At 39.7% G+C, this 25,639-nt stretch overlaps 3 protein-coding genes and 1 long non-coding RNA gene across 4 annotated transcripts; 3 read left to right on the top strand and 1 right to left on the bottom strand.

The window, feature by feature from the left end:
- Positions 1–2,394: 2,394 nt before the first annotated feature.
- On the bottom strand, positions 2,395–8,270 carry si:dkey-112a7.4 (uncharacterized). Its single transcript, XM_051943891.1, has 3 exons — positions 7,986–8,270; positions 7,324–7,661; positions 2,395–3,944 (listed from the first exon to the last, which is right to left on the bottom strand). The coding sequence occupies exons 2-3, from the start codon at positions 7,502–7,504 to the stop codon at positions 3,865–3,867; spliced, it is 261 nt and encodes an 86-aa protein (XP_051799851.1). The 5' UTR covers positions 7,505–7,661; positions 7,986–8,270; the 3' UTR covers positions 2,395–3,864.
- Positions 8,271–11,533: 3,263 nt separating this feature from the next.
- Positions 11,534–12,530, top strand: LOC127532434 (uncharacterized). Its single transcript, XR_007939877.1, has 4 exons — positions 11,534–11,635; positions 11,795–11,848; positions 12,045–12,137; positions 12,282–12,530. It is a non-coding gene; the product is annotated as an uncharacterized LOC127532434 (long non-coding RNA).
- A 3,142-nt stretch (positions 12,531–15,672) lies between these two features.
- Positions 15,673–20,016, top strand: LOC127532428 (placenta-specific gene 8 protein-like). The gene is made up of 3 exons (XM_051944077.1): positions 15,673–15,772; positions 15,872–16,026; positions 19,433–20,016. Exons 1-3 carry the CDS (start codon positions 15,673–15,675, stop codon positions 19,592–19,594), a joined length of 417 nt encoding a protein of 138 aa, XP_051800037.1. The 3' UTR covers positions 19,595–20,016.
- Positions 20,017–23,186: 3,170 nt separating this feature from the next.
- On the top strand, positions 23,187–25,639 carry LOC110968140 (cornifelin homolog A-like). The gene is made up of 3 exons (XM_022217977.2): positions 23,187–23,292; positions 23,555–23,709; positions 25,506–25,639. Exons 1-3 carry the CDS (start codon positions 23,187–23,189, stop codon positions 25,626–25,628), a joined length of 384 nt encoding a protein of 127 aa, XP_022073669.1. The 3' UTR covers positions 25,629–25,639.

Genomic DNA, 25,639 nt, shown 5'->3' with positions numbered 1-25,639 from the left:
GGCTTGTATCGGTGGTGCCACTTTCTCTTCAATGTCTTTCCGTTTTGCTGCATACTTTGGGTCACACAAATTTATCAAGGCCTTCATCTGAGCTGCTTGATAATAATTCTTAAAACAAGGCTAAGAAAAACCGCCCTTCCTTTTTGGCAGTTGTAAAGTTCGATATTTAATGCGCCTTTCCATAAAAATCTAGATATAAACTTGTCCCATTCCTTGAAGTCTTTAACTCAATTGGGAGATTCTGAAATATATATAGCAAACGAGGCAAAATATTCATTTTAATCACCTCTACTCTTGATGCCAAACCCAGATTTGGCATTAAGTTCCATTTAGAAAGGTCTGCTTTTATATTAGAAATTATATGATTGTAATTAACTGCTTTCAGGCTTCCAAAATCTTTTAAGTGAATACCCAAATACTTCATCGACTGCTGATCCCAATTAATAGAGTAGTTTTGTTTTATATTTTGATTTGGCTTATATTTAAAAGCAAGAGCTTGGGTTTTTTGAACATTGATTTTATAACCTGAGAGCCTTCCAAACTCTGTCAAGAAAGTCATCAAGATTGGTAGAGATGAATTTGGGTCATCCAGATAAATCAAGACATCGTCAGCGAACAAAGCAATTTTCTGTTCAACTCCTGACATGGCTATGCCTTTAATACTATTGCACTGTTTAATCCATTGGCTTAGCGGCTCCCAGAAGATGGCAAATAAGAGTGGGCTGACTGAACAACCTTGACGACACTCTCTCCCTAGCCTGATTACCTTAAACACACTACCATTAACCTTAATCCTTGCAGTAGGATCTGTGTACAGAGCCTGCACTGTCCTAATAAAACCCTCGTGAAAATTAAACTTCTGCATTACTCTAAACAAAAAAATCCCAACTAACGGAATCAAAAGCTTTTTCTGCATCCATTCCTAAAATTCATTTTCTTTGATATGCTGTATGATATGTAGAGTCCGACGGACATTATCATGTGTTTACCTTTGTTTTATAAATCCAGTTTGATCTAAACTAATAATTTCGGGTAAAATGTTCTCCATTCTCCGGGCTAAGATTGCTGTAAAAATTCTATAATCCACGTTGAGTACTCTTATTGGTCTGTAACTAGAGCATATTGTTCCATCTTTACCCGCCTTTGCAATCACAGAAATTATTGCCTCTCTCCAAGAATCAGGAATATTCCCTCCTTTTAAAATCCAATTAAAAGATTATTTATGCATTTTAAGTACTTTTTTTAAAAAAAATTTTGTACCTCACTGTCATGTGGTTCCACTGACTTGAAGCTACACTTTGTTTTTTCTTTACAGTAAAGTCACACATTTGCGCTACAGCTTAAAGTAGTACATTTATATTCATGCATCATAAGGAAGGACGACAATAAGACAATAACTAAACAAGTAAATGTGTAAAATTTAGGTTGGTTATATGTAAAACACAGCACTTTGATCAGCCCAAACTAGCGCATTGTCAAAGTGACGCAGCCGTGAGATTAAAACTGAGTTATTATTTAACCCAGCAGCTTATTTCTAGTGCTGATATTTAGGCTATTATCTTTACAAATACACGTTTCCTGTTTCCTGTTTGACTTCACTGACAAACTATAATACATACTTGCAGGACTTTTTGTATCATAATTGACATTTTTGCTGTTTTCAGGCCTAAAATCAACATGGCCGCTTAGAACCAAACACCACATGGCATTTTTACACAAAGATTCTTCTAAATATTATTTATACAATTGAGTAACATTGAAATTGAAAGTTATTTATATCGATATTGTAGTAAACCTGTTGACATGCGATGAATCCACACACTACTTTATATTAAATAGCTAAGAAAGCCAAGAAAGACTGGAGTCTTGCCAGTCTTCAGGAGGAAATGACATCATGTGGAGCTTTGGTAAAACTATTTTTGAATAAGCTGATTTTATTGTTGTTTAGCTAACTAGAAGGTGGTTGTTGTTAAATTCGGATGGTTATTTAGTTGACATTTCAGTGATATCCAGTCATTTAGAATTTGTAAAGACATGATCATAATGAACATAAAAACATTCAGTTTCTTTTTATGCACCCAACTAATATTTTTGTTGCCTCTTCTATGTTGCCTTAATTGGAAAAATAGCTGCTAAAACAACCTGATATGTTTGTGTAATTGTGATTTTATACTGGATATAGAGCTAAAAGATCAGCAGCTCAGCATATGTTCACACAGAGCCAACAGGAGAGAAACATATTTATTGTTCAGAGCTGAAATCTGCACCCGGTGTTTACTGAGATGGATGTGTGAAAAAGAGAAGCGTGTGAAAAAAACATGTTTGTTTTGTTTAGCTCTAGTCGGAGCCGACAGAAGTGAGTGACGCTAAAACACGAAACCAAACACGGAGAGATTGCACAAAGATTCAGATTTTATTTCCCGAGATGCATTATGAAAAGTTCCATGCAAAAAAGGTAACCACAACCCAAACAGCAATCTTTGAGTCAGAGAATGAGCTGTGAAATGCGGCGCTTCCATGAAGCCAAGAAGAAGTGAACTAGTTACAATTTCACAGCCGACAAAGTAACATGACATCAGCATGAGCCTTTACAGACGATCAGGTCTCAACCGGACGCTGCAATCTTTAGAAAAATCCCAAAAACAAAACAACATGAGATTGTCTCAGCTAATCAGAGGCTGCTTGTTTTTATGATCTCATACTGCAATTATAAAGTTTGACGCATCTTTAAATAGCCCACCTGATCCCGTGTGGGTGTAGTTCTGGTGAGTGCTTCATAAATAAACACAATGAAGTTTTGTTCATCATAACAGGTCGGCATGCCAATCAGAATCTGCTTTAAATATCAATCTGAAGTAGCATTTTTCAACTGTACACATCTTTTCTCACAGTCGTGTGGCCTGCTGGGAAAACCCTGCCTTTGGAAACAAACAAAAGCTCAGTAAATCTGTTGTTGTTTATGATATTTTACCGCCGAGTCGGCAGCTCAAAGCCAACAATGAGCTCAGGGAAACGCTGACTCGGCATGAGCGGAGAAAAAAATATAACGGTGGTGCGGTTTGAAATACTACTACATAGCCCTTAAATAACAGGATACCAGTTACGTGTTTTGATGCTTTAACAGACTTCATGCATAGAATTCTGCCACATGTCACTGCACATAACAGGCATTCCCACAAAAGTGCACCATTTGGAAAGAAATCTCGACCGAAGCAAAAATATCCAAGTAAAAAACACGTAGAAGCCATAACAACAAGTGTCTCGTCTTTTCAACAATAAATAATTAGTAGTAGTTGTGTGTTTTTTTTTCCTGTAAATAGCGAGCTTTCATCCACTGGATAATAAGTACACCGCTCGGACCGGCGTCAGTGGAGAGAATGATAGTCATTGCACAACCGAAGCTTAACGTTTCACCCGTGTGGCACACATTAACAGGCTTCCCTCAACACAGCCGACCCACAATCAGTAACCCTCACCGGTAAACACACAGGCGGGAGGCCGCTCTTCATCTAACAGTGCAACTTTAGAAACGTAGCCCTTGTTTAAGAAGCTCTGAAAAATATAGACACTTTCTCCGAAATCGTCCTCAAGTCCTGACAGTCCACTACCTACCGAGGTATAGAGTAGAGAGCGATGCAATGCGGTTCATTCACAGTCTGACCAAAGGTAAGTTAAATAGACACTATATACAATCAGGGCCCAGGCTTCGGTCGGCGCTAAATGAGCCGTTTTCGAGCCTTGATGAGCCGTCAGAAGCTTCAGTAGGACACTTGACAGGACTGAGGCCAAGATCACTGACTTGGGGGAGGTTTGGCGTCCCGGGGGATTTTTTTTTTTTTTCATTTTGGCACGTCTCGGTGAAGTTTAGGAGATGGGCGACAGGGAGACAGGACACTGACCGTTGTTATTCATGATGTCGTCCAAGTCTTCATCATCAAGGTCCACTGGGAAAGAAAGGGCAGAGGTCAGGAAAGTTTGCTTCTGGATTAAGAATACATCAATACAATTGTCAGAAAGTTAATCCCCGACACCCAAAACTGGATAACAGGTTGGAAAGACATGTCATCTTTATGAAACAGGCCAGAATTACACTATTTATCAGAGCCAGAAACTGTAAAAACAGAAAAAATTGACGTATTTTCGGCTTTTCGACTGGTTCTGAACTATTCAGCTGTGACGTTTGTCGGGAAAATGATCCAAAATCACTTTATTCTACGTGTCTTATTTAAAAAACTGTTTGGAGTAACCAGATTTGGTAAAAAATAAAAAATTCTGCGCTACTCAGCACAACTAAGAAGCTATTAGTGACTCAGCTAAACCAGCAATCACATGATGAAAACTTTGTGACTTTTCTCTTAAGATAGGCTGAACTGCAGGCTGTGTATACAGAGGAGATAGGACACAAAAGTGCATCAAAAGTATGCAGTGTGACTACTTTCCAGTATTTATAACACCTGTGGACACTTAGAAAAATGTTGTACAAGTTCATTCCATGTTGTTGTAAAATATTGAATCAAAATAATTCAAATTTCATAGATTTTTTAATGATTTTTTTTTTTAATCGTAGCTTTTTTATATTGCGCAGAAGATATTTTCCAGTTTTTCTACTTGTAGCTATGGTTGTGCTGCTTTCATAGGAGGTGCAGGATTTTATACCGCAGTGAAAAATAAGCCCACAATGATGAAAAATGGGACAGACGCTGCTTGGAATTCAGAGGTTTAAATGGGATGAATTCAGTTAGTTCTCTTAGAAGAAAGCATTCAGCATTTTGGAAATACACTTAGTTGTTTCATTGCCAGGACTGAAAGAAAACAAGTTTAGCAGGGTTAGCTTAGCTTTGCACAAAGATTGGAAACGAGGGGAAACATTTAACCCGGCTCTGTCCGAAGCTAAGAAAAAACCTCTTTCCAGGACCTCTTAATCCCGTTTGACAGGGGCTTATGTGCTGGACTTACTTGCCTTGGAGGAATGATGAGGACAAGACACGACTGTCAGCCAAATAATAGCCACACTTTACCTCCTCATAAAACCATAATGAGTGATTTTTACACTCTGCTTTTAGTGCAGATTCATTACGATTTAAAGAGATAATTAGTGAGCATTCAAGGCACCATTATGCAGAATTCCTCTGGATTGAGCTGGAATTTTCCCATCTCCAGTGTTTATCCTAAGCTAACGTATTGACGTCCAGATCAAATTTGAGACAAGGAAGCAAATAAGCAGATTTTTTTAAAAAAATGCTGAACCGATGCTTTAAAATTCTTCCAAATTTGATAGAAAATCCCTCAAACTCTTATACTCAGAGTGAGCACAGCCTCAAAAACTGACTTAATATGGAACAAATAAACGTGTTAGAAGTATTCTTTGGTCTGAAACTTCTTCTGCTTGGCTTAACAAGTGTAATCAACATATAAAAGTTTTAATCTTGCATATTTGCAAACCCACCCTGAACAGAAGAGGCATCTTGTGTAAATTTATTAGCATCATTCTATCAAAAAATCAAAATGTAAAATTAAAAAAATCAATGTCTTGTAAAACTACTTTATTTTATATGTAAGTATTTCCAATGTATATTAAAAGAAGTCGCAATTTTTTATGAAAAATGAGTGAATTATCCTCATTGAACCATAATCTGTGAGATTTAAAGCATACCACCGCACTAAATATTGATTAAAGTGACTTAATAATGAGATATGAATAATGTTTATTGAGATTTTTTGGTTTCTGACATCTCTGGATAATTAAAACCTCTATGTGAAGATTTGTCTTCTTGCTCTCAAAGGACAGAAAAGTAATAAAAATACATTGTTTTTTATTATTAAACCATTATAAATATCCAGTATTTGTATTTAGTCTGCTTAAGAAACTTAAACATGGATGCAAAAGCTTGAGAAAAAAGTGCACTTTTAATCTATTATGTAGATGTTGGTGAACCGCATGGCCTTTTGGAGACCACATTTTATAGCACTGGCAAATGATATTGCAATCTACTGACGGGTGTTTCGATTATTTTGTCCACCCTACTTATATCGGCCAGGGGAGGTTATAAATAGAAACACCTCTCTGTATCACTCACAGCTCAACGGCACCACAAATTACAGCCTCACAAAATGAGCTTTTAAACTCGATCATCACAGGACTAGTGCTGTTTGCTGTTTGGTCGTGTTGCAGAGTTTCTGTCTAACGCTGCATGAGGTTTATGGATAACGGTGTAGGTGTTGCCTGTTGCATGAGTGTAGGTTTAGCAGGAGACCTGGTGAATTTTTCTGCACCAATTTGTCATTTTTCTGCACACACTTGTAGCAGAAATGTCTCGAAAAAGCACAAAATTAAGGAGTTGATGAACTTCAGTGCACATATCGGGGTCATTTTTGTGTCTACCCCAGTTGTATTTCATCTGTTTCACATTTCTGTACCTGTCCATATTCTCTCAACATATATTTTTATAAAAAGTGTCATCAATAGATACAAATATGAACGAAACAATGAAAGTACCATCAATGATTACTGCAGTGTATTGCTTACAATATTAGTGTAAGAACTCCTGAATAGAAAGGAAACACAATGCGACTGAAGCAGTCATCACAAGAGCAACAGAACACAAACATGCATAAATAAAAGATGCACAGTCCGACTGGGGTCTGATTTTTTTTATATATATACTCCACAAATCTGGTTGGAATCAAATAATCTTTGGTGTATGTGATGACAATAATGTGGGCGGACTGAAAAATCCAACTTGCAAATAAAAAAAGACAAGCTATAGACCCCAGGTGTACTGATGAGGGTTAAACGTGCCTCTGGAACCTGTTCTTATTATTATTAAATGTATTTGTTTTAGTTAATAGGCAAACCAAGGGCTTTAAGAAGTAATATTTGTCCTCTGAAAACAGGAAAAATTTGTGTCATTTTCAACTTTCCAGCAGCTTTTTAGCTGCTCATCCATTCAAATAATTATTTAAGCTTGACACTGGGATATTTCAGCTAATATCACTTCGTTTTACGGGTCTAATTTTTGAATAAAACGCCAAAAATAAACACTTTGGATGAGCCAGAAGCTGAACAAAACTACTCTCTGCTGTTTCTCCTGAAGTCTAATCTTTATTGTCATTATGCATCGCTTTGCTTTGTCATATTTTAGTCACATTTCTATACAAGAACCATTTACTATTCCCACAGTGGGAACATTTGCAGTGTTGCAGCAGCAGATGGGATGGTGCCGGAAAGGCAGAGACGGCAGTAAAATAGTGCAAGCAGTCTTAATATTGTTCTGATCCTTCTATATGTGGAAAAACACACCCAACCTGCTTCCCCTCACTCACCTTTCTTGGACCTTCCGATCTGGCCCAGTTTGGGTGCCCTCTGTCCGAGCCTCTGGGGGTTCTGTCCCCCGCCGTGGCCGTTGACCTGGGGGTGCCCCGGGTTGAACTGCCCCGCCGGGCCGGGCTGCCGGGGTGGCCCGCTGGGAGGGATGAGCTCGGGGATGCCTGAAGCTCCGTACATCTCTGGATGGCGCCTTCTCCTGAGTGGCCGCTAGATGTCCGCACAGCCCAAGCTTTCGTGTCGCGTCGAAGAGCCTCTCACTTCCGCAATGGCATTCAACAATGAATGTATGGACAACAAAAACGCTGCAAACGGCGGCGACAGAACTCCTCGGTGCCTGTCAATGAAAGTAAACACGTTTGTCAACAAATAGCCCCCCGTGCGTCACAGAGCGCACCGCTTTTGGTGAAGTGCGCGCCGCCACTTCTCCGCTGTTTACACTGAAATAAGCGATGTTTTGCTGTGCGTTCTCGGCTGTGTTACTACTAACAGGTGTAGCGAATGCCTTCCTGAGCAGCACAATAGTACAATAACGCGTGTTCCGCTTGATCTGCTCGCTGTAGTAAAGTGCTTTTCCGCACCGGTGCCGCAAACAAACGTCAACTGATCGCTTTCTCCGATCCTTCACAAATGCTGCTACATATAATAAACATGACCTCACCTCCTCTTCTCCGAGGCCGCAGTAAAGAGCTGAATCCGGTAAAAGCGGCTTCTGAGAACCGTGTTGTTGTTTATCAGAGCTCTCTCTCTCTCTTGGCACAACCCCGAGGAAGCGTCGATTTAAAGGGGCCTCTCGTCGTTTTCTCGGCCTTGGGGATTTCCTCGTATTGTGTCTTGGCTCATAGCGGCATTTGGACGTCACCATGCGGTTGATATAAGCGACAGTGCTGACACTTCGGATTACACAGTGGAGGTGTGCCAAAGTTTCGAGGGCGCAGTGCGTAATTACGCACCTCCCGTGATGAGAGAGTGACTCGGGCGCCAGCCAATGACAGATAGAATTCAATAATCCCCCCCTCATAACAGTCAGCTCGTTTTACTGGAGACCAGAAGCCCGAGTAGAAGACAGTAAATGAGTTACATGACAAAGAACAAGAAAATCTACGTCATTTGCCACCAAACGGGTCAAAGCTATTTGTCCACTGAGCAATTTGGTGACTTATTAACGAGGTTACTTGGTCACTTTGTTCCTTTTTTAACAACCTGCTGCGTCTCAAGTGGACTCTCAGATCAGTGCTGATGTGTTCCTGTAAACTCAGTGTGAACCCAAACTAACGTATTTTTTAACTTTAGGCAGAGGACAGTCCAAAGGGCAGCATCTTAAGAACAGATATCTTCCTTTTTAAACACTCTCTGGTTAAAAAAATCTATTTTTTAATAAAACGTGTTAACATGTACATGTGGTGTTTTTATATGCTACAAATAAAAACCATGGCTGAACATTTCTGCTTTGAAACTGCAGCACTGTTGAGTCTCAAAAACATATTCAGAATCAGTTTAGAGCAACATTTAAGCCATTTTACGGCTTTATTTTCTTGTGAAAAGCATTTTCAGGAGGTAAATCAACAACCAATGAGGAACTCTAAGCAAAGTTAGTCATCTCTGTACTCATTCAGGCACAGTCATGGAAGGTCTGAGCACCTTAAATGCCTCCCAGCCCTTTTAGTGATTACAAACTCTTACTGTGCAGCTAGACATTGTGCAAACCAACACAATATTATCAGCTTTAGTGGAGATTCAAAATGGTTTCAAACACATAAAGCATTTTAGATTTGCATTTGTTGGAACAACACAGCCATAAAAAATACTTGGAGCCTCAGTAAGAACATCTCACTGCTTTAATGAGGGGCTGGATGGAGATGAGGCAGATAAAACATCCTGTAGCTTCAGTGAAGTAGAGGCTAATTCCTCTATGTGATACTGTACGACAAAATGGAAAAAAGATGCGTCAAATATTCCTAAAGATACTTAAGGAGGTCGGGATGTGAGTAGATTAGCATATCATACTGGACTGTATTGATGACTAAAATAAAAGATCAATACAAGTATCTGTGTTTCCATTTTTGCAACATGTTTGTAATTCTTTGTATTCATCAGTCATTCGTTGAAAAGGGAAAAGAAAAAGGACTATTTGTAGCCCAGCAGCTACTCAGATGATGCATTAGTTCAGCTAATTTGAAAGAAATATGAAATATGATTCAGTTAATAATCACTAAACACTTTATGATCACTGTGTGCATACAGTATTTCTGTTTCTTAATGTATTTATTAACTTACCGATAGGCAATAATGAGTGGAGGCTGCAGTAGTCATTTCAAATATGTCTGAATCTTTTTGATCCCTGAGGGGAAATTTCTTCAATTTCTCCCATTCAAAATCTTAGAAATATAAAAAGGACAAAATATAAAGATTTTAAAAATTAGAAAGAATGTTCTAAAAATAAAAACATGACTACAAACAATATAAGCAAATGAGAAACGTTTTAGTTGTTAAATGTTTATTTCATGCTTAAAAATGCAAAATCTTAGCAATTAAAATACATCATTACATATATTGCTATATTACTGTGTTTCAGAGCAAAATGTCCAAAAAAATACAAGATGTCCCTAAAGTCTGGATACATCGGAAATCTTATTAACCATCATTTTAAATATGGCTTTATCAAAAGAAGAAAGAGTTGAACTGGTATTTCTCAGTGGATGTGAAGGATGGTCGTATCGAAAGATAGCAGATGAATTTAATCTTTCCATAAAGCCATGTTTATTCCATAGAGGCAAAAAAATATAGTTAATGAGATTTCCTGTGTGTCCAGACTTTAGGGACACCCTGTATACTATCTCACATAGGGATGAGGCTGATTTCAGTGCATTTATTATCTCAAAAGCCAGCACATGACAGGGTGTTTACCAACACTTACTATGTTGCAAACTAATGGAAACTAGTGGATGGAAAAAAATAGAAAATCCCTACAGTAACGGTAATAATACATGTCTGAAACATCCATCCATACGTTGTCTTCCGCTTATCTGCAGTCGGGTCGTGGAGGCAGCAGACGAAGCAGGTCGTTCCAGACGTCCCTCCCCCTCGCAATGCTTTCCAGCTCTTCCTGGGGGATCCTGAGGTGTTCTCAGGCCAGATGAGATACATAATCCCTCCAGTGAGTTCTGGGTCTGCCCCGGGGTCTCCTTGCAGGCGGACTTGTTCGGAAAACCTCCAAAAGGAGCCTCCGTGGTGGCATCCGAATCAGATATCCAAACCATCTCAACTGGCTCCTTTCAACACGAAGGAGGAGCAGTTCTACTCTGAGCTCCCTCCGGATGTCAAAGCATCTCACCCCATCTCTAAGGCTGAGCCCAGCCACCCAACAGAGGAAGCTCATTTCAGCCGCTTGCATCCGCGATCTTGTTCTTTAGGTGACTATGCAGAGCTCATGACCATAGGTGAGAGTTGGAATGTAGATGGGCTTTTAAACTAGGTCCCTCTTCACCACAACGGTTTGATACAACGCCTGCATTACTGCTGACGCCTCACCAATCCTCCTGTCCATCTCTATTTTCCCATCACTCATGAACAAGATCTCGAAACATTTGAACTCCTTCGCTTGGGGAAGCAGCTCCCCACAAACCCGGAGGGAGCAATCCACCTGTTTCCAGCAGAGAACCATGGCCTCGGACTTGGAGGTCTGAGGCCACGGATGTCTGAAACAACCAACTTCTACCTCTGCAAGTGTCAGTAGGATCAATGCAAAATCAATCAAGTTTGACTCTTTTGTGGATTCACATGTGCAGCCAAGAACGTGTCACAGCTGCAGTCTTTAGAATGAATCCATGTAGCCAGTCTGTTCTCTAGAAAAGAGGCAGCATCATGATGGGTTACTCAAGTCCATCTGATGGGACTTTATTATTCCACCACATTCCAGTTGAAATCATACAGGTGGTAGCTTTACTGAAAGATCGACCCGTATTTTTCCATTTTAAAACATTTATATTCATGTTTGTGTGCTCGTGGAGGCTATCTTCATGTTCATCAGATTATACGGATGAAGCCATGCACAGTTGAGAGATTATCCAAAGGACAAACGCAAAAAAAGAGAAGAAAATCCCGCCTCAAACGTGCCAAGACTGATCGTGGGAGATCAAATTCATGTGGATGTGGTCTTTCTGGGTTGATATATAAACTCCAGAGTTTCTCTTCTCTTGTAGAGCAACACTTTTGGAGCAAACAGAGAAAAACCAAAAGCCATCATGTCCAGGATCATCGGTGTGACTCTGCTGCTCATCATTCTGATCGGCAGCTTCTGGGACAGCACAGGTACAAAAAGAATGCCAGTTCTAATGCTGTTTTACTCACCAGAAATGCCAAAATATACTGCTAACATTGCCTGTAAAATGTACTATGCGGAGCAGAAGTGAAGAGAGTCAATTACAGGTGAATGATTTCTCGCTTGTTGTCTTTTTGGACTCTGCACAGCTTCTCCTGGATATCCTTTGACCAAAATGGAATTCCGCAGATGCAGATGCACATGTGAGTTACTCTTTGGTTAAAGAACTGAAATAGTGACAAAAAGAATAACTGCTGCTGTGGGGGGTTCCTATTTCATTTTAGAAGGGATTTACTCATGAATTTCCTGACATTGTAAACAGCGGTAGGCATTAAGATAATGTTTACGTCTGGAGCTTTACGGAGCAAATTTCAACGGCTACCTCTGTTCTCATTGCAGATATGGCCATTGGCAAAAAAATGTGTCCGTCCCCATATTCACGGTTAAATGACAGAGAGATCAGATGCCTCTGCAGCAGCAGAAATCCAAACAGTGAGTGAATTGCAATTATGTGTGGATGTGAGCAAAGAGAGGTTTTCTTTTTTTTTTCTGTTTTGATATTCAGTAAAAATATTTAATGTGACACCATTTAATTTCATTTTTCTTTTTTGGTGTGTGTTTTCTCTTACTTTGTAGAGAGTCAGTGGGTTCAGAAACTCTGCAGAGGCCGCAGGTCCCCACCATTTCCAATTCATCCCATCCTAATGTAAACAGTAAAGCATTTATATTGCATATCCAGAGAGGCCAGAAGTGAAAGACCTTGAACATAGATTCTAAAGTCACAGCATGACGTTACAGGACATGAACAGTACGCACCACATTATCCTTGTAAGACCAATACTTGTAAATTCTCTGACACTGTGAATAAATACATTTTTAAAAGGAGTTTTGTGTCTGTTTTATTGAAGGCTTTGAATGGTAAAAAAAAAAAAAAAAAAAGACAGTAAAGTTTGAATGCAAAGTTTGACATTTTGGGTAAAAAAAAAACAGAAAAGAGTACACCAGGGTGCAATATTACTTAAATATCTATTGATTTTGAAATACCTTATAATAGTTATTTGCTCTTACGTCAAATTGGAAACTAACAGTTTGGATTTACTGCAATAAAAATAGAAGCCTCACACTAAAAGCAGCATCACTGAGGTTCAAGTCTTTTACTTATAAATATGTCGACCTTTCATTTTCATGACAGACTCAATCCTCCTTAGAATGAAATATCTAGAGACATGTTCTGCCTTTTTTTTTCCAGCTGCTCCCAAAGCTCTTCTTTTTGGATTCAGAAACAAGGCGACACAGGTCTCAGTTTTCATATTTACCTTGTTTAGAAAATAGTGTGATTTTGGCAGTGGGCTGTGGATCGTTATCATGCTGGAATATTCCCCTACTGCCAAGTTTCTGCAGACTGTGAGTTATCTTTTCAGCCAGGTATTTTGTTATATCCACTTGCATGTATGGTGCCACCCATAAATCCTTTTCCAACACCGTTTTTCAGTCATGTAGTCTCATGTCAATACACTCTGAGTTCAAGTTTCACTGTGGGGTCTGTGCATTCACTGTGGTAGGCCTGGCTAGGTTTGTGCCAAACATCCTGGATCCCATCTGAGCCCACAAATTTATCTTTGGTCTCATCTGACCAAAGAATGTGCTTCCAATCTTTTATCAGGTTTCTATTTATGGTCTCTTGCAAAGTTTCCTCTTGCACTTTTGTTTTGAACAAGCATAGATTGTGCAAACAGTGCACTGTTGCTAACACAACAGCGGCTCTGATTAGTGGCACTATGGCTCAATTTATACCTCCTTATCACTGCTGCAGCTGTGTTTCAGTCGTTTTTTAGTTCTTCCTGTATTCTTTCACCTATTTGTTAAGTTTTATGATCAGATTTTTCAGTTCCTCTGGCAATTCTCTACACGCCATGGTGCACACCATCCAACATGCTGAGACAACTAGCAGAAGCCTTCATAAACAATACATCTCCATAGTCAATATTAGGCGAAAAGATTGTTTCTACCACTTTCAGTTTCACGCAAAAAGAAAAGTAAGACTTGTTTCTGTAATAAAATCCTAACAAGAGTTTCATTATTTTTTTTACCATATACTGATTGTGCTCCTTAAAAGACAAATGGTCGTCACTTAAAAATCCTAGATAATTAAAAGTAGATACCAACTCTATTTGTTGTCCATTTCTTGTAAAAAATAAATAAATAAATAAATAAATAAACAGTGCTGAACATGATTTAGTAATCATGTTAATGCATTTGGCTAATTGGAAAACCACTGCTGTGCTGTTTTTTTCAATGCTTACAGGTTTTCTAACTTGTGTCTCAATGATTACAGGTGTGTTTACTTTTGTTGAATGTAACAAAACGTAAAAACAAAACAATGTACTATTTTATGCAAATGAGGTTTAATTCCAATTCCCTAGCTGTCTTCTGCTACTAGTTGCCGCTACAAATTCAGAGCACAAAAGTGAAAGCACATCAAAATTATCTTTAAATCTACGTGAGGATCAGTGAAGAAAAAGACGTTAAATCCGTTGGTCTTTGTGAAACACTATTGTTTTGACACCCACCTCCATTCATCCCTCTGCTGTTATCTCCTCTTATCTTCCTGTCTTTGTCACTGCATAGGCAGATCCCACACTTCTGAGTAGAGTGGTACCTACGTAGCTTCTACCTACTATCAAAGTCATTAACGGTAATCTCCTGTGTGATCTTTCATGTCAAGTACAGCCCTTATAGGTGACGAGACGGGTTTTGTTTTATACGGGTAGAATTCACTTAGCTGGGTCTTTCTTGAGGTCTCTTTTGCTCATTTTTTCCCCACAACAATCAGAAATCAGATATCACTGTGGAGGTTTTTTATGCTGAAATGCATCAGAGAGAATGACCTTTGGAGACCTTTACAGATGGTGCAACTTTGATAGTAGGTAGACACTACGTGGGTACCACTCTACTCAGAAGTGTGGGATTTTGGGGATTTTTCAAGATTCTGACATTTTTCCTGCAAGTAAGCAAACACTGTGTGACTGACTCGCTGAGTAAAAGTATCTGGACGTCCGTTTAGACTCGAACCTGTCCGTCGCTGGACCGGACTGGAAAATGCTGCAGGTCAGCAGAGTTGTCTATAATGGGAACAGAGTGCCTTGTTTACCATCTACCCTGACGGTTTCATATTTACACCAAAACACTGCAATCAGGCAGCAAATAAAGAACACACACACACACAACTGTAAGTAACAGGAAGAGTTCTAGTTTCCAGCGATTTGGATAACCTTTACACAGGTGAGTCTTTTGTTGTCTTATTGGTGACATATTTTCAGTTATTCTTCACTCCACCTGATGTGAATCATTCTTCGGAATACAGGAGTAGCCGTGACATTGGAGCGTCTGGTGGAATCTTTCTCTCCTCAGAGTTTGATATGTGGTTAAAGAGTAACTCAAGTCAGGAGACAGCAGTGTTTAATCCTTTCTGAAGGAGGGGCATGGAAGTTTGCAAGCGCCTCAGTGGACTGTCGCTGTTATCTTTTAATCTTTCTTGACCGAGGTGGTGGTTTTCTTTGGGTTTTGGCTTCAGTTATGGCCCACAAATATGTGTCAGGGATACAACGTTAGTTGCTTTGTAGCCTTCTTTTCCTATGTGGAGCTAACACATGTGGAAACAAACCAAATACAATTACATACTCCTGATGTGTGTCTTTTTTAACATTCCTGGGAAGAGAGAATCTGCTGGTGGGATTTGAGTCTTGGAGCGTTAAAAGAGTTATGATTTTTTTAGGTCTATAATGCGTAAATGTACAGAGTGGAAACAGATAATTCAAGCTAAAATGCAAAATATAAGGGACGCCTAATTGTTCCCAAACTAGAGCAGAACAGTATCACAGCCAGTTAATAACAAGAAAAAATGATCTGCTTTTAATTACAACCAAAACCCTTTCCTATACTTTTACTGATAACAGTTCATTATCAATTTGATTATGCTTTAATCACGTCTTTCTTTTCTTTTCTTCCACGGTTGGACAGCTCAGCTATGTCCCAGCAGGTGGTCCAGGTTCAGCCAGAGAGCAGATTACAGGAGGCAGGACAGTGGAGCACTGGTCTGTGTGAATGCTACAAAGACATAGGAGACTGTAAGTGTACAATATGAGACAAAATGAATAGATTTACCTAGCGACAGTGGATGATTGTGGGCTGTTGGGAAAGATAAACACATTTGCATATGTGTGCAGGCTGTTTTGCCCTGTGCTGCCTCCCAGTGTTCACCTGTAAGGTGACCAGTGCAGTGGGTGCGTGTCCCTGCCTGCCTCTGCTGGACTGCATTGGTTGTGTCCCTCCAGCCTCTTTGGCCATGAGGGCTTCAGTGAGGCAGCGATATGGCATCCAGGTACTGCAGCACACACAGATTTCACATCATTTATTTGAGTTTTTGTGTTTGTTTTTTAACTGGATCACAGTGAGATTTGCAGTTGACATTTAGAAATCAATCATCATCAATCGGTGCCATGACATTCAGCGTAGACGATCATTTCTCTCCATCTAACCTGATCTTTTGCTTTCTGAATTATGACTGTTGCCCGTTCCATGTGTAACCATGTTGTCAGTCCATCTATACTTATTTACATATTAACTGTAAATAAAACAACTAAATGAAAATGGTCGAACCTGTTAGTTATGTTCACAGCAATGGTTAACATTTTTACAGAGAGTGATTTATTGTTTTACAATGTTTAACTTTAAAATTACACAATTTTACTGCATTTAAATCAACCAAACATATAATTGCTTTATGGATATTTCACTAACTTTTATATTAGGGATGAAAAATAGCCAAAATGCTCATTTTACAAATTTCCTGTTAAATACAGAATACAAGTGTTTTTTTTTCCACAAACAGAGTTTTGCAGTTTAAGTGAAAAAATACTGTTTGTGGACTGTTTTGGATTATTTTTGCATGATTATCATAGTCTTGTAGCTCAGTAGATATTGGGTGACTGTGGATGACCTGCACTGTTGCAGGAAAACAAGAGTTAAACTTCTCTCTAACCAGCACTGATTGAATTCTTTCTAGTCAAGTGGAGCAGCCCCTGTGGTTGTGATGTCGTGATAAACACTGGCTTGAACAATTCGGCTGATTGCTTTCTAACGTGCCTTGCCGTGTCCCCAGCTCAATTACACAGAGCTGCTGCTGATTTGAATAATTATGATTACTGCTGAGGAGACGGAGACGTCTCAGTGATGAGACGTGGTAACAGTGCACAGTGGAAATAGCTGCAGCATCAGTCGCTGCTCCTAATGACACCACTTATTACTTCACAACAATGTTTTGAGTCCACGAGGTGACATTAGATGTACTCTGAGGATGAAATCAGGACACATTTGTTAAATTTATAAGTCTGCACTCGGGTTATAAATAACCTAATGAATAAACAGCTAACTGTAAAGCTGCCCACCCACTGCTTCACTGCTGCTGCACTGTTTGTCCACACTCAACGCCCATCCCTCTTGCACACTTCTCGATAGACATCAGGTCCTCGTCACAGATCAGCGCTCAGCAGATGTTTCACACAAAGAAGGCCACATTCCCGGAATAAGGTGCGACTTTGATGCTGGATGAGGCCAACCGGTGGTTTCTGGGACAGTGAAGAGAAGGAGAGATAAGGCAGGAGGTGGGAGTGGTTGGAGGCCATGCAGGCAGGCAGGCAGGCAGGCAGGCAGGCAGGAGGCTGGAGCGCTGCCATCGGAGAGAAGGAGGTGGTTGGTAATGTTGGCTATCTCCGGAGGTGGAGTGGGCAGTGGATCGCTGTCAGTACAGCCGAGCATGAGCGGCGAAGATGCCAGAAGTTCTTATGAAAACAAGTCCCAGCATGTAGGTTGTTTGTGAAACCGCTACTCTCTCACGAGTGGAAGGACAAAGCCGTGTATCGTGAGAATAAAGGTGTAGATTGTTACAGATTAGATTAAAAACTCTGGATAAAGTCTGTGTGAAACATTCAGGTTGTTTCTGTTTGCACTGCTGCATCTTCTTATCCCTCACTACTCATTCACGAAACCTCTAAATACTCATCTCTGTGCATCAAAGTCACATTTTTAGTAGTTTTTTTTCCCATGATAATGATGTCTTCCTGCCTTAAAACAGATTAGGTGTAACTCTTCACTATCTCACCTACATCTCTGCTCAAATTCTGCACAATGCCAAGTTAAAATACTGGAGCAATTTACCCAAATCCTGATTGGAAACTTGCCCCACAATCCAAGCTAACAGAATTGGTTTCTTAAATTTCCTACATATGAAACTCTGGAAGTCTGATCTATGTTTTGAAGTCATTATGAGACTGTATTTTCAAAGTAAAAATGCGCAGCCAGGGTGCTGACTGCTCATTTCGCTCCTCCAGATCTGTTATCTAGCATAAATAGAAGCACCATGAGACATGTTAGCAAGGTAAAACAGCATGATTGTCCATGGAAAAGTGTTCTTTAAACTTAAAGTGATAGTTTTCGAGCCATGCTATCTGGTTAGATGAATGGCTTGTCAGAGGTCATGAGGTCAGTAGACTTTAGCAACTGCAAGCTGCAGCAGCTTCATACTTGCTTGCAATTTCTCCAGGAATTCCCCATTCTAGTTTCAATATCGTCTTTCTAATGAATTTTATTTGTGTTGATCTACTTGTACAACTCAGAAATTAGGCAAAAAATGATTTTGTGCTGGATTATATTCACTTGTTTTATACTATAAGCTTCATATATCTGCATGCTAATGTTAGCTGTGCCTATAGTCCAATCACCTCCTACTTTTTTCTTCTTCAACTGCTTTTTACTTTCATCTTGAAGCTCATAGCTGAGAAGGAATCTTTTTGTGTTTACGTTTGCTGCTTGTGTGGATTTCAAACCTGAGAGTTGCATGTTACATACCAAGCTTGCGATGACTGATAATTTTAGTTGTTATTGTCACCTTCCCACACTGAATTTGCAGGGGAGGAAGAGAGAAAATGTGGCACTGAACAGATCCAAGGTGTGTCGATGAAGAGGGACACGTGTGCAAAATTTAAGATGCTCATTGCTTTTGTGTTACCAGCATTTAAAACACAGTTGTATAAGAACAAATAAGCTGAATTTCAGTCATTGGACACTGTCAGATTTTGAGACAAATCTGCCAGTAAAGTTCACAACTGCATGAACATCAAATAAAAATGAACAAGAATTAAAACTGAGAACTTCTCCGTTGGGCTCTAGATTGCCGTGCTGACTCAGTATCATGAAATCAGGAGAGAAATCACATGCTCATGCTGCACATGGAAGCATCTGCCTTGTTACTGTGTCTTTCAGACTGTACTGATTTATCAAATCTCACCCACCAACATTTTCATCATGACATTACCGACAAGCCCTTGTTTTGTTGCTATGAGCGAACACTTGGCTGGAAGAAACTCACTGCCCTCACAGGGAGGATTCTACTCAAACATGATTTGCACTGTTACGCCGACTAACGCACTGCTTGCTTTTAACTTCAAGCATTTTTTGCACTATTTGCATGTGTTTTTCTTGCAGTTTTCACAGAGAAATGTTTCAAAGCTACTACTAATTTACCTTTTGTTGTCAATTATAGTTTAACTAACTTCCAATAATGCTGTTAATCCGAAAGGATGCCAGTCTGAGTTCATAACAGGCAACTGAAGCATTGCTCTGCTGCCATTGTATATCTGTAAAAACGTGCCTTTTTGCACCTAAATGCAAATGTTCACCTTTTGTTCGAGCCTCCCACCTGCGTTCAGGCCTCTCTGTGTGTCTTACAGGGGAGTGTGTGGAGCGACTGCCTGTACGGATGCTGCTGCTATCCGCTATCTTGGCTCCAGATCTCCAGAGAGCTGAAGAGAAGAGCAGCATCCCACGCCTCCTCCTCCTCCTCAGCCAGATACAGCGCTCTGACCTCCCTGCAGGGGGCGCACTTGGTCTAGACACGTCCAGGGACTTGGGCTTTCTCATGCAGCCAGTCCTCCAGAGTACAGGAGTTGATTTAATCACACTTCCTCCGGTCTGCAGCCACTCCCAGTTACCTCAGAGAATTGAACGGGGACACAATGCGTCCCGAAGAGAGGAAAGATCCGTTTGTGCCGAGATTAAGAGAAAGAACTGTGATAAAAAAAAAAAAAGTTCTTCAAGTTGCATAATGAAATTCAAAGCACTCTGTCACCAGGGAGATCTTCCACTCCATTTATTTAGATTTACATATATTTTGTTTTCTCACTACAGGCAAACAGGCCTGATGAATGTATGGCCCTGCTGGGACACAGAGCTGGTCTGAGATCCGGCAACTTCCAGGTTCTGCTGTAAAGTCTGGAGAGGGAACATTTTATTCCGTTTTATCTCAACGTGACAAATAAAGGCTCTTTTCTTTCAAGTGCAATCTGTAGATGCAAGAATGTGTTCATTTCTTTGCCAAATAAGGTGTTAAAACGTGCAAAGTCACATGTTTTGTTCCAGCCAGAGCTTAGGCTGTGAGCTGTGGCAGTGCTCTCTCCTCCCTCGGCCTTGCTCTCTCTCTCTCTCTTTGCAGGTGTGTGCTGTGCTGATGAGGAGTCCAGGTGTGTGTCATCTGCCATCAGCAGATCATGTGTAGGTGGTTGCTTTTGGTTACCTGATGCCTTGGTCTGCTCCTCCATGGATTCTGCTGGGTCAAGGAAAATCATCTGTCTCTCTAGGTTAGCATAGCAGCTGTGTTAGCTCCCTATAGTCAGAAGTAGTTTGGGTTAAGCTTTTGGGTTTTAGTGCAGAGTTCTGGTTGCTTAGTTTTTGTTAGTTAGATTTCCCTTGTTATTTTGTTCTCCTGCCTTGGTGTTACCAACAGTGGGTTAACCTTAGCTTTTGGGTCCAGCAAACTTAATAATATATAATAATCGTAAAAGAGCAAGCAAAAAATTGTCATCATTTTTCTCAGAACCAGAATGAGTGCAAGCAAAAGGAATAAAGTGACTGGTAAATGGAGGTTATCTAATGGGTCATAAGTCCCACAGCTGAGGGGAAGAAATAGATTTTGTGGCGGGAGGTTCTGGTCCATATCCGTAGCCTCCTGCCTGATGGAACTGGTTTGAAAAGTTTGCGTCCAGTGTGAGAAGGGTCGGCTGCGATCCGGCCTGTATGCCCCTGAGTCTTGGAAACGTAAAGGTCCTGGAGAGATGGGAGGCTGCAGGTGATCACCTTCTCAGCAGAGCTCCAATGCTCTGAAGTCTGTCTGTCCCTGGCAGTGGCCCCAGCGACCACACGGTGATGGACTTCATGATGGTGGTGTAGAACATTTCAGCATGGATTCAGATTTTCAACATGTAGAGCTGAATTCCTCCAATGTTGCAATATGTTGTGTATGTTTTAGAGTATTTCAGCAGAGTCCTAGGTCTCTGGGTTGATAGATTTGCATGTTCTAAGTTACATCTAGGCCATTTTTAAGGCAGGAAGGCATTATTTTTAGGGAAAAACTCTTCTAAATGTGCAACTTTGATACACAGATGAATTTTGGGGACAGTAAGCCATAAAACCAGGCTTTCTTTTTCACTTTATGCCATTTTAATTTTGTTTTATTTATCTCTAAAGCTTATCTTTTAAAAGAAACACGAGAGCTTCAACCCTAGCAACAGATTTTACTATTTAACACTTATTTCAAGATACTACAGGTGAAATAAAACTTTCTTTTTAATGCTGTTGTTGCTCATTTAAATGATTAAGTTTCAACTTGATGTGGATTTTGGATAAAATCTGTGAAATGATCCGCTTCCTCTGTTAATCTCAGATTTTACTTTTGTGTACCATGCAATTGTGCTTTCCTGACCCCCATTCAAGAGGCTTCTCCATGATTTCAAGTTGCATTGTGATCCAAATATTTAGTTTTGAGCTATTTGAATGAATTCCAATAAAACGATTAAGCACTGCAATGCTAATGTGTGAACAATAAAAGGAAATGGCAGAATGCTCAACTTCCTGGTGAATGTGACCAAGAACTTTATAATATGCAAACAAGGCCACGCGTCAGTGTGGTGCAGGACATTCTCTTGACTTCTTATCACATATCTTGGTCTAAGAAGTGACGAACATGTTCAATGTGAGGCAATTTTGATGACGTCAGAGATTTAAAAGGATTCATGAGGGTCAGATGGTCTGATGTCTGGTTGTCAGCACAAGTCCGACTGGACAGACCAGTTGGTTGCATGCATCCTCTGCTGTCCTGTCACGCTTGCTGCTTTGTAGCAGTTCTATAAATTGCCCTAGTGCCCTGGAACCACATCAGGTGTTAGACTGGACCTAACTCTGCTCCACACTAAGGTAAGACAATTGTAGGGAGAGAGAATTCAGATTTACATTTAAACATTTTTAATCAGAATTTGACTTTTAAGGTGAATATTTGATTGACTGTTTAGGCCATAAAGATGATTTCATCCTATTATGATGAGTACAGTGTGGTTAAGTAAATGCTTTTGAATATTTAAAATTTGGAATCTCTTCATGGACGCCCTAAATTTGATCACATTCCCAGCTGATGGTTAAATTCTGGCTCGTACAACGTGGCTCCAAAATGTAACCACCCCAGCAGAGCTGCTGCTGATTTTCCATCCCACAGAAGTGACAATTTCACCACTAAGACAAGCTCACCAAATGCTTAACAGTACCAGAACAAAGACGCAGAAATGTATTTGTTATAATGGGTTTGATCCTCATTAAACCACCATGATCATGTGGAGAAAAACATACACTGCACAGTTTAAAAAATTCTTCTAAAGACAACAAATGTAGCTGTAGATTCTTGTGATTTTACATCAACTTCCACTATCTGGGTCATCAATCTGTGAAAATGTTGACCAGTGACACAAGCCAAACTTTGGAAAACAGGTGCTCACAACTTAAAATTTTCAACACACTGTAAATAAAGTTCCTAACTGTGATTTTAAATAAATGAATAATAAATTGGTATTTTACAGGTTTTCACAGTTAAAGTAAACAGTTAAAATTTTCCAGATTTTCCGTTTTGCTATTAATAAAACATAAATAGTACAAAAAATTTAATTTTACATTATAACTGTAAAAAGGACAGAAGTAAATCAGCAAAAATATGTTAGATATTTGCTGAAATGTGAAGAAAAAATGTGCACATTAAGAACAGAAACAATGAATAAATAAAAAAATAGTAAATCGGTATTTTACAGGTTTTCACAGTCTTGTTAAAATGCGGATAATTTCTTTTTAAAATCACTGAAACTAAGTATTTATTTACACTTTTACTGAAAAACAGAAAACAAACAACAACAAAACAGGCTAAAACTGTGAAAAATGTCCACATCGAAATTTAGTGCTTTCACAAATAGTAACGTGACAATGTGTGACCATAAAGCTACTGAATTTTTCTGGATTCAAACTTGCTCAGGAATGTTATTTTACAGATGTTTGCTGCTGTATCCACTATTTTTTTTTTACAGGTTTTTGTTTTTTACAGTGCAGTCTTGTCATGACTGTCACATAATCAGTTTTTTTCTTGTTGTTTTGTGGGGGTTGTTTTCAGAGGTTATGTCTGAAAAGATGGTTACAAACCAGCCGCGGCCTTTCATCATGAACACAACATCCAACCAGTGGACGTCTGGCATCTGTGACTGCTTCCAAGACGTGCCTCAGTGTAAGAGCGTCTTCTTGTTTTCTTAAAGCAGGTGAACATATTGGACAAAGTGCAGGATGATTAAAGACGTCACAGGCTCAATTCTCGGCACATTTGTGGAGACAAACTTCTCCATCTGAGCGTGATCTGGGCTGAAGAATGCCAACAGACAGCAGATAGTGAAGTATTTGGGTGGAGTGCAAACCAGTGGCATTCTGAGACACTGGTTAGAAAAGATATCAAATGTAGAAATCAATCACAATTTTTTACTGTTCTCTCTCAGGTTGCTTTGCATTTTGGTGCTTCCCCTGCTTCACCTGCATAACAGCTCGCGATGCCGGGGAGTGTCTCTGTTTACCTCTGCTGGACGGTTTTGGAGTCATTCCTCCCATAACCACAGCCATCAGGGGTTCAGTGCGCCGGCGATACGGCATCGAGGTACAAACATTCAACAAATGCATCATTACCGAGGCTTCTTTGTGCCAATAAATGCACATCAACTGCATCACTACTTAGTTAACCAGCATAGAGGTCACTGTTCCCTTCACTGTTTATCTGATCTCTGATCAATCTCAAACCTGTTCAGCACAGTCTGGCTTTACATTCCCAGGAAAACATCCAGCCGTTCATGCAGCACAGTCATAGTGAACTGTGTGCCTTTCTTCCAGCTGATTCATTTGGTAGACAGTTATTAATGACTGAGGCTGAACAATCAGCTGTGGTGTAGAACTTTCACAGCTGTCATGCAAATGAGTTGTGCATTTTGGATTAAAGCCGTCCATTCTAGAGGTCCCTGTACTGGGACAAAGCTGTATCTGTTAAATGAAAATGCAAGGCTGAAGAGGCCACCCAGTGCCACTATGATTGCAAGGAAAATGTTGGACTCCATTTCTGTTGCATCAAATTTGGTAGAATCGCAGTTTGAAGGAGTTTTAGACCAGTTTCAATCGCATCAACATCACTGACTTATTGGAAAGCTCTAACTCATTCTTTAATTTGCAGTTTTCATTAGGAGGAGCTACACATTTTGTTGAAGTTTTTCAAAATCTCACTCTGGTCTGATGATGAGAATAAGGAGACTTAGTGTGTTTCTAAATTCTTCAAAGTTTCTCTCATCCATTAAGCCCCATGCTGTTAATTTTAGTGTTGGTTTTGATAAATACCTCAACTGCACTCAGCGTGTTAAGACTTTTTTTCCCCAATCTTGCTGTTTATAAATCAGAAATGGGGCCAAAATTAAAACAATGTTCCCTCAAGAAATAGTCAAACAACTCATCCACACATTTACTTCCTCCCACCGACTCTACTGCAGCTCACAGCGATTGCTTATTTGCAGCAATCGACGCAGCGATTGCACGTTTTCTGCTGTTTTACAATGAAGAGGCAAGACTGTTTGCAAACGTTATATGTAGGGAACACATTACTAAGGTCACAGCTGAACTACAGTGTCTCCCAGTTTGTTATAGAATTCACCTTAAATTCTATTTTTTACGCTCACATTTGCAACTTTTATTAATGTTTATTGCTTAATGCTTTCTTGTACTTGTTGAAGGATTGTTGTCTTTTTTGTAAAGCACCTTGTAACTCTAGTTTTGAAAGGTTCTTTACACTAAAAAAAAAAGAGAAATCTTGGACTAGCTTCAATTAATTGCTTCAACTGGTAATGCATAACTGAAGAAGATTTGCCACATTCCCTTAAGATGTGATATTAATGCCACTAGGTCAAGTTAGATGTGCTTAAATTTTTTGTTTACTCTCAAATGAGCAACTTGATTTCAGTGAAAGTGAACTTGGAGTTTCCAGTTTTCTGAACTTGGCTATTCGTTTTACTCAAACATAAATGATTTTATGTTTAAACTCACCATCCCTTCTTGTTCTTTACTCTGTGATCCTTGTGGATTACAAAAAGGGGTAGATTTTTAGCAGACAAACTGTCCAAAGCAGTAGAAGAGATCCTTTTTGGCCTTCAAATACCAGTGCAATGGGACATGTAATTTTAAAGGTGCACCCACAAAAGTTAGAGATAAGTCAATACTTTACTTCAACTACAGCTCAAAATCACTTTTTACAGTGTAAAAATGAAATGAATTGATACTACTAGTGATATTGTTTGGGCTTTACAGCTTTGTAGTTGTTACCGACTAAATTCAGGGTCAGTAACAGTTTCAGGTGTAAGTTTCAACAAATAGCCTCTTCTCATTTCACCCATCCTATCTGTGTCTTCATCTTTACAGGGGACCATCTGCCAAGACTGTGTGTATGCCTTCTTCTGCTACTCCTGCTCCTGGTGTCAGATAGCCAGAGAGATGAAGACCAGGAGCGACCCCATCACGTTCGTCAACATGTCCCCCAAATAAGAACAATTCAC

The sequence above is a fragment of the Acanthochromis polyacanthus genome, chromosome 23, assembly GCF_021347895.1.
Source record: "Acanthochromis polyacanthus isolate Apoly-LR-REF ecotype Palm Island chromosome 23, KAUST_Apoly_ChrSc, whole genome shotgun sequence".
Classification (NCBI taxonomy): domain Eukaryota; kingdom Metazoa; phylum Chordata; class Actinopteri; family Pomacentridae; genus Acanthochromis; species Acanthochromis polyacanthus.
The sequence above is the reverse complement of the archived record's forward strand: the minus strand, read 5'-3'. Positions and strand labels throughout refer to the sequence as shown.

Bases quoted from the DNA above. Each gene is read 5' to 3' on its own strand.
- si:dkey-112a7.4 (XM_051943891.1), bottom strand. From the start codon at position 7,504: ATGTACGGAGCTTCAGGCATCCCCGAGCTCATCCCTCCCAGCGGGCCA. The intron at 3,945-7,323 runs GTGAGTGAGGGG...TTTCTTTCCCAG, and splicing joins GATCGGAAGGTCCAAGAAAG to TGGACCTTGATGATGAAGAC.
- LOC127532428 (XM_051944077.1), top strand. From the start codon at position 15,673: ATGTCCCAGCAGGTGGTCCAGGTTCAGCCAGAGAGCAGATTACAGGAG. The intron at 15,773-15,871 runs GTAAGTGTACAA...ATATGTGTGCAG, and splicing joins CTACAAAGACATAGGAGACT to GCTGTTTTGCCCTGTGCTGC. The intron at 16,027-19,432 runs GTACTGCAGCAC...TGTGTCTTACAG, and splicing joins GGCAGCGATATGGCATCCAG to GGGAGTGTGTGGAGCGACTG.
- LOC110968140 (XM_022217977.2), top strand. From the start codon at position 23,187: ATGTCTGAAAAGATGGTTACAAACCAGCCGCGGCCTTTCATCATGAAC. The intron at 23,293-23,554 runs GTAAGAGCGTCT...GTTCTCTCTCAG, and splicing joins CTTCCAAGACGTGCCTCAGT to GTTGCTTTGCATTTTGGTGC. The intron at 23,710-25,505 runs GTACAAACATTC...TCATCTTTACAG, and splicing joins GCCGGCGATACGGCATCGAG to GGGACCATCTGCCAAGACTG.